This window comes from Solea senegalensis, linkage group LG13 (genome assembly GCF_019176455.1).
Source record: "Solea senegalensis isolate Sse05_10M linkage group LG13, IFAPA_SoseM_1, whole genome shotgun sequence".
NCBI lineage: Eukaryota > Metazoa > Chordata > Actinopteri > Pleuronectiformes > Soleidae > Solea > Solea senegalensis.
Genome location: NC_058033.1, coordinates 21,318,156 through 21,327,133, shown reverse-complemented (window position 1 = coordinate 21,327,133; position 8,978 = coordinate 21,318,156). Strand labels below are relative to the sequence as shown.

Sequence of the window (8,978 nt, the reverse complement as noted above, 5' to 3'; positions counted from 1 at the left end):
TCCAGCAGCTATCCCGCCCTTTTTCTACTTCCTGGTTGTACCATCTTTCTGAAGTGGGAGGGGTGTCTAGATTAAATTTAGATGAAATGTTTGTTTGTTTGTTTTTTATTAAACTGGTTGTTGCATTTATGTTTTACTTCATGATTTCTCTTAACTAGTTTTGTATTTGGACACAGACACTGTTTTTACTTTAGCACGCTCTTCTACGACAGGTGTGTCCAATCAGTGGGTAAATGAAAGGGCGGATCCTGCTGCAGGAGTCGAGATAGAAATCTTTCAAAAATGTGTTATTGTCATTCATTTGGCAAATTATAACAAACTATAATTCACCTGTTTTATGCCCAGATGTGAGCCGGACCACTGCACTTCTTCTCTGAGACTCAGCGAGAATCCAATCCAGTCCAATTTCATTTATAAAGCACAGCAATGAGGGGGCTAATGATGAGCTAACAGACATACACATACAAGCCAATAAAAGAAGCATTTAATTTAATTTAACAGTAATATAAAAGAAAAATAAGAAAATAATCTAAAACACACATAAGAAACAACTCATTCTGGGTTAAAAGCATCTGTGAAGAATAACATGAACTATAATTTAACATCTTAATAAAAAAAAAATAATGTGCTTCACTATTTCTGGGATAAATAACAATAATTTTATATTTTAGCATTAAAAATAGAATACAACTTATACATACTGGTGAATTAACCTTTACAGACACATAAAAAAAGTATATAGATAATTACCAATGCTGTGATTTGAGGGCAGCTGTAGCATAAACCTGCTGGTTTAATACATGAAGGCAAACACTGTCTACTCTGCACATATATATTCTGATTACATACTCTCAACATTGTATATATTATTCTATTTCTATCATCTTAAACATTTTTACATCTATTACACCTTTTCTATCTATTTTACTTCATGGAGATTCAGTGTTGTAGAGTGAAGATTTTTTTAATCCACTACAGTGTGACTGAAATAAAAAGAGCATGAAAGGAAAGTTTAGTGGTGTGTGTGTGTGTGTGTGTGTGTCATTCTGGCCACAGCCCAGTATTTTTTAATTCCGTTTATCTTACAATTCTTCACGGATTTCCAAAAACTAACATTACTCATAGCGTCTAAATGTGGCCAGCTCTTTGTTCCACGTGACCTGAAAATAAATGATCTGTATTCATCTATTTCGAGGTAAAAGTGAACCTGATGCTTCGAAAACCAACATTTACTCTGTGCTGTGTAGAGAGAGAGAGAGAGAGAGAGATTCTTTTTGATTTAAGGAGCTAAAGCACTGGTTCTCACAGTGAAATGAGCGTTTGGCCGTGTGCAGCGTGCTGCTGCAAGCCCAAGTACAACAGCGTAAATGACTGTAATTACACGTGTCCTGAGAAAATCGTGTAATTACCACCTGAGACTCTGTGTATTTCTGTACCACAGTGACTCTGACAGAGCTGACACATGACAGTCATTTTGGGATTAGGGACTATGTGGAGTTCTGCAGTGACTTGTGTGTGTGTGTGTGTGTGTGTGTGTGTGTGTGAGAGCTGTGGGTGGCTGAGTAAAGAACGATAACTCACTGGATCCACTTTGACATACTTTATTTATCTTAAAGTGAGCCCAGTCATCTGACTTCTTAACTCATCACAACATCATGTGTTATAGTAGCAGTGTCACTTCCTGTCATTTCAGGAGACAAAGATGAAAAAAAAACAAAAAAAAACACAAAAATCCTTCAGCTTAACTGTCGCTCTCTCTTTGAAACACACACACACACACACACGCACACATGGAGGAAATAAGTAGGGATGTCATAAAGCAGCGACATCAAAACATTTCACCTAATATTTAAAGTAGTAATAAAATACTGTATTAAATATCATATACATTTTATTTTACACACATATGTTATGTTGCATGACTGCATTCTGTGATTTAATTCCCATTAAAATTGAGACAACGACCTTCAAAAGTCAGCATTTTAATTTGGTTTCTAAACATTTGGATATTGAACACATTCGTATGCAGCCACTGTCACTATAAAGCAGGACCTTTCAATTATAAACTCAGTTCCTGCAGCCAGTAAGCAGCAGTTTAGGACACATTTAAAAAAATACATCAAAAAGTGCATTAAAAATGTAATAAAAGAACTAGGATTACTATTATTTAGGTCGTACCTGTCCTTCGTACACCTCAAAGTGCATTAAAAGTGCCGTGTATCTTCCACCTTCCTCAAAACAGTCACCTGATGTTACAGTAGGTGGCGGCGTGCCTTATCAGCTGTTGTTACGGAGGCGTGACCTGCTAAGTTCAACCCGTAGACATAATGAACTTTCACACCATATAAAGAATAAACGTGTTTGTTTGTCATCTCAAAGTGCAGGAAATCAAAAAGGTGCACAATATTGAAAGAAGGTAATTAATACGTCATATACGACCCACACACACACCTCACAAGTGCCTTTAACAGAGTACTAAAGAGCTAACACTGCTATCAAACCTCATCACAATCTGTGAGACACAGTGAAAAGTGTCTCTCCACAGTTTTGTGGTGGAACCACAGGCTGGGCCACTATGAAGCTGGCTACGGGCTGCATGTGGCCCACGAGCCGCCATTTGAATACAGTAAAGTCTCTCAAAATCTTAAAAAAAAACAGCCACAAATAAAAACCAGGCTTCTCTACATAGTGATTTTACATATTTTATATCTTCAGAAAACCAAGCTATAGAAGCAAAGTTACAAAAGCCAGTACATGGGTTTAAAAAGGACTCTGAAATACTGCATGTGTTGGATTTTCATCTGTTGCTTCACTTCACTCTGGAGCGAACATGACATTCATTAACAGATGAAAAATCCCAGCACTGACAACATGTCTTTTAAATGGGAGACGACAGCATGAAACTGCCGTTTATCAGCAAACACAGACAACAGTCTGTTTCTGTTCAGAGAGACGAGTGCGATCGCTCACAAACAGCGTGCGTTTGATCAAAATAACACATTCCATACAAATGTACAAACTCCTGCAGCGAGACTGAAGATTGACTTTCTATGACATTGTTATCTCTATTTGGCAGCATGTACTGTGTATAATAGCAACTACCATTTCCCCCCCGAGTCCATTCTCTAACAGCCCGAGGCGTGTAATTGCAATTCACACACTGCAGAAGAAATATGGGATGTCATCACACGCTGCAGCTCTGTGGAGAAAAGCCCAGAAAGTTTGTGGTCTGTGTGTGTGTTTGTATTTGTATCTTTGTGAGGACTTTTTGACCGGTCTCTACAACTTTAAAGGGCTTTTTCAGGTTTCAGGACCTGGTTTTAGGGTTAGGGCTCTCCACTGCCTTCTGCAGTGGCTCCTCGTAGCTTTGAATCAAAGTGAACGCCTCCCATTCAGAGATCAACGTGATAAATAAAAGTCTTTTAATATGTTGTGCATCGCATCCAAAGTCTCTACGTCAAGTGTGAAACTGAACCCAAACTCCAAACCAGTCAAAACCGGTCCTGTCCGTCTTTGGATCCACATATTTATACAGGTTTCCTCAAGCATGAAAGACATGAAATCCAAATATTGCTTTATTTATTTCAACGTGGGCTCATTTTATTGTCATTAATTTCCACAAACAACACAAGGACGAGGTCGACATAAAAATTCTGTGTTTCATTTCAAAGTAGTTTTTTTCTCCACTTATGCAGATTAATGCAACAAACTACCATTATTTTGCATATAGTGTATCTGTATAAACAACTTACATATGATATCATCTTAATTTTAAGAGTGAAATAGGTCTTTTCATACTAAAGGTTGCAGAGCCCTGGGCTAGGGAATGCATTATGTCTCGGATGTGTCCTCACTAAGATATATAAACAGGTTTTGTGTGTGTGTGTCTCTTTGCTTTCACACACGTTGCTTTCAGGCCGAGACATTTATGTTGGGGAGAATTATTATTTTTCCATCTCTACCTGTCCCACTCACTTCTTTCCTCACAGGCTGTCACTCCTCCATCTTCCCTCCATTCTCTTCTTCTTCTCTCTCTTCCCCATTCCTGTATGTGTGTGTGTGTGTGTGTGTGCGCGTGTGTGTGGGTCAGACTGCTGGTGGTGGAGAATTAGAAGCTGAAAACGGATTAAGGGGCCAGGATCCAGGGAGTTCAGTAATGGGGAGGAACCAACTCGACCGCCTGCAGCTTCTGCAGCACATCAGCTGAGGCCAATTATCTGAAGGGGCCACATCTGGCCTGGTCTGGTTTTGGTCTGGCCTGGTCTGGTCTGGTCTGGCTTGGACTTGAAGTGACAGAAATGAATGAATCAACAATCATTTTTTAAAATGCCAAACATTGATTGGTTCCTGTATTTTATGTGTATAAATGACTGTTATTGAAGCAAAATGACATTTTTGAATGATAAAAAATTGAGTGATCATCACAAGGATTATAATTTTAAATTAAAACAATCATGATAGACTTAATCCTAATAAGTATATGGAGTTTTTCAGGAGGATTTCTATCAGTTTTAGACTTCAGTGAAGAGACAAATTAAATACATTAATATCTTTATAAACCCACTTATTAATTGTAAGAGCAGGAATTAAATAGATATATGGAGCTTTAACCAACTTTATTTTGTCTGCATTTTTAATTGTTTTGGGGGTGAGTATAGTTTGTTTATTGTTTCCATTTTACTCCAAATAGGTCCTGTAAGAACTTCTTCAACCATCAACAAGGTTCCTTAGAACCTGAGAACATCCCACGATCAAAGCTGCTGCAGGTAAAGGTCTCATCACGTGGGAAACACAGTCATGTGTCCTATAGAAAAAGAACTGGAGAAGTAACTGCATCAACCTGAAGTCATTTCAGACACTTCAGATACAGCAGCTGTGGGATTTTGGTCAGAACATGATGATGATGATGACGATGACCGCAGTGATGAGATACACAGAACATCCCATTTCAGCGATGCATGCGAGTGATTTAACGTGACGTCCTTCAGCGTAACAAAGAGAACCAACGTGACTCAACAGTCTGAACTTCAGCAGTGTTGGATTTCATGAGTTTGAACAGAACTGCGATCGAGGCAAATTTGTGAAACTGTAAAATTGTGACCGTGGGATATATTTCAGTTTATCTCTCCGTGTTGTTATGGTCAACATTTTAGCCTAAATGTGGCCTTTTTCTCTCTCTCTGCCCTCAGTGATGATTCTGGTGGAGACACCTGACCTCACCTGACCTCACCTGTGAGTCATCACACCACACATCCATGACCTCACCTCCAACAGCATCGTCACATCATTTTAAACACTGCACCGTAAATAGAAAACTGACTGTGAGGTCATTATTCCACCCGTGTGAATCACACTGTTGCTAAACTGGTAGCATCTCCTTGCTACTAGCCGGAGTTTCACGCTGACCACACAGAAATAAGAAAACTGGCAGCACGTGAATACAGTCACACTGAATTGGCTTTAATTTCCCGTTCCCTCTGTCTCTCTTTAATGATCTCGTCGCGATGGCGACTCAGTCAGTAAAACCCAGCAGTCCTGTTTGACTCATCCTCAAAACCAAACCGTAAATCAAATAAATCCCCTCCTTCCTACCGACTCTGACCTCCTTCCTCATTTGGCTTCACTCAGCGAGGCCAAAAAGCAGAACATGTGGTCTGGTGCAGGACCGGACGACGGGGGAAGACTATCCCAGTCTGGATCAAGTGTTGGGAGCAATTACGCTCCATTCTAATTCCACGTGTGAAAACAAACACTACAGTGAAAACAAGAAAACCGCACAGTGACACACACAATCACGCGTAATCTGCCAGAAAAGTTCTCTACAAAGCCTTAAAACATTTCATTTATTCCACAGTCAGAGTCAGTGCTGCGCTATCATACACTGGGTTGTAAAAACAACGCTGGTTCTGGGTTTATTCTTAAAAGAAAATACACAGTAAACAAAGATCTAACTTTTACAGCTTTAATTGGAAAAACACATGACATTAAAGAGGAAAATAATTACATCGAGAGGGAGATTTTGTCGATAAACTTGGCCATCTTGACGTCACGCTTCGACAGCCCGCCGCAATCATGTGTCGTCAACGTTACCTGGACCTGTGAGCACATAAGAAGTCAGTAAATTAACATTAAAGTCTGTTATTTCAGTGACTGCAATCTCAATTTTAATGTATATTGTACATTAGAGCTAAAACAATTGCTCGATTCATCGATTATTAATCGATTTCTTAAGTAACCGTCAACTATTTTGATAATCGATGAATCTGTTTGAAGCTTTTTTCATGATAAAAACAAGATTTCTGATCGTTTCAGCTTCTTAAATGTGAATATTTTCTAGTTTATTTGCTCCAGATAACAAAGAAATCATTAAAAACATAATTGTTTTGGTATCATGTCCAGGTTTGACAAACACCGATCAACATTATAGTTGCAGCTCTACTGTACATGTACCCATGTTTAACTGATCGCTAACGCAAATATCTAAATCAGCCATTCAATGCGCTCAGGCATGTAGACGTGGCCTAAACCAGGGGTCTGCAACCTGCATGTGGCTCGTCAGCTCCTCTGCTGTAGCTCCAAGTAGCTTTGGGGAAAAAAGGAGTTTGTTTGTTTTTAATTTATTGTTTTCTTGTGAAGTGAACTGTGATTTTGTTAAGTCCTGTCCATCCACAGATCTATGCCAGGTTTTCTCAAGCATGAACGTCATACAATACAAATATTGCTTCATTTATTTGAAAGACGGTTCACTTTAATTGCATTAATTTAATAATTTAATAAATTTAATAATTCTGTGTTTTATTTGGGTATAAAAAGCTTTTTGTAGTTCTTAAAATTTCATAAATGTGACACAGTATTGTTCTACATATAAATATGGTAACACTTTATATTTGGGAACACATATTCACCATTAACTACATGCTTACTAACGTATATAATTAGCATAGCCCTTTATTAGTCATTATTAAGCACGTATTAAGATTTTTCCTAAATAAGGTGCTTAATAATGACTAATAAAGGGCTAGTATGCTACTTATATGCATGTTAATAAGTGTTACCATAAATATATATATATAGTATATCTGTACAAAACTCTTAATACGTGTTCTTATCTTCATTCTTTGGCTCCACGTTCATTTTATTTGGGTGGAGAGGGGGACACAGAGGTTGCAGCGCCCAAACTGAGCATCAGAATGGCAGAAAAAAAGGTGATTTAAGTGACGCTGAACGTGGCTGGGCCTGCTCTACTGGGATTTATACACACAAGCGTCTTAAGAGGTTCACAGAGAATGGTCAGAAAATAATCTCTGGGCTAAAAAAAAAAAAATGCTTTGTTGATGCCAGAGGTCAGAGGGGAATGACCAGAGTGTTCCATTAGTAAGCAGAAGACCGACAACAGGTAACACTGACGCAGATGAGGTGAAGCAGCGGGAGACCACACGGGCTGCCACTCCTGTGACTTAATAACATATCCTGTACCTAAATAAAGTGCATACTCTTTCTGTGTGTACCTCCAACTGATCCTTCAGACTCTATTGGCTCAATCAAACCCACATGAGTTTGATCTCTCACTCAAAACAGTGAATATTTTAATAGACTATGAATAGACTATTAGCTGTAGCTCCGTACACACGCACGCACACACACACACACACACACAGCACCTATTTAGTCAAGGCTGAACCTCAGTCATTGTGGGATTTATGTGTAAGTGTCTGGTGGAAAAGTGCTGTGGGGCCCGCAGACCTGTGGCACTGTTCTACAGCCACTTTAATAAAGAGTGGATTAGGAGTCGCATTCCTGTCAGAGCGGCCTGCTCCACCACACAGTCACTCAGCGGCGGCTGCTGCGCTGTAATGCTGAGAGATTTCCAGGGGACTGGCTTTGTCATATCAAACATTACTTTATTTCTGAGGCAGAGTGAGTGAGTGTGAGAGTGTGAGAGTGTTGGGGTTGTGGAGGAGGAGGAGGCGGCAATCATATCTGCAGGGCTTTTCACAAGAAAAACGATGGGATTACAGCGTGAAGCTACTGCATTTCTTGGGACTCTGACAAATGAAGCGTGTTTCTGACTCTCTCAAGTGGAGAGAAATAAAAACCTGACTGATCTCCGTCGGACAGTCCTTTGTTTTTACACAATCTGAAAAACGTGATTTCAACACAGTGACCTGTATCTATGAGTTATATCACCGCTACAAAGACAAAGTTATTACCTTGTTATAAACGTTGAACCATTCCGGGTGATGGTTCATCTTCTCTGCCAGCAGAGCCACGCGAGACATGAAGCCAAAGGCCTGGGAAGAAAGAACCAATCAGCTGTTAATAACAAAAACAACAACAACAATAATAAAGTGAAGTGGAAACATTACCTGTGAAGCAAAAATATAATTAAATAATGCATTTATTTGACTGACTTAGTACAGAGACCTCATAAACGTAGTAAGAGTAAGTCTAACATTAAAGATTAATGTTAGACTTACTTTAAATTATATTTACATAGCCTACTTAAAGAAGTGGATTGCAACTGATTTCCTGTATTATAATTAAGTAAAATTAACAATTTATGATGTGTTATTAACCTATGACTGTGTGTGATAAAAAATATCTAGGAATAACATATGTACAGTCATGTTGTTAAAATATACATATACAACAATTAACTTAATTTGAAAGTAGAGCTGAAACAATTAGTTAATTATTGATCGACGACTAAATTAATTTAATTTTTAATAATGATTAAAAACAAGATTTCATGATTGTTTCAGCTTCTTACGTGTGAATATTTTCTCAAGTGAATCATTGAATCATTGACGTTCAAGAACGCCAACGGTGACTTGATTAATCGAGAAAACAATCGACCAATTGATCGATTTACGAAAAAAATCGTCAGTTGCAGCTCTAATTGAAAAAGAAGAGAGAAATGTCTGGAAACACTGAATGGACTTTTTCTTATAAAAACAAGGTGTGAGTGAATGAACAGA

At 38.5% G+C, this 8,978-nt stretch overlaps 1 protein-coding gene across 1 annotated transcript; it reads right to left on the bottom strand.

Annotated features, from left to right (window-relative positions):
* Positions 1–5,948: 5,948 nt before the first annotated feature.
* LOC122779516 (pterin-4-alpha-carbinolamine dehydratase 2-like) lies at positions 5,949–8,279 on the bottom strand. The gene is made up of 2 exons (XM_044041957.1): positions 8,211–8,279; positions 5,949–6,096 (listed from the first exon to the last, which is right to left on the bottom strand). Exons 1-2 carry the CDS (start codon positions 8,277–8,279, stop codon positions 6,001–6,003), a joined length of 165 nt encoding a protein of 54 aa, XP_043897892.1. The 3' UTR covers positions 5,949–6,000.
* Between the last annotated feature and the right edge of the window lie 699 nt (positions 8,280–8,978).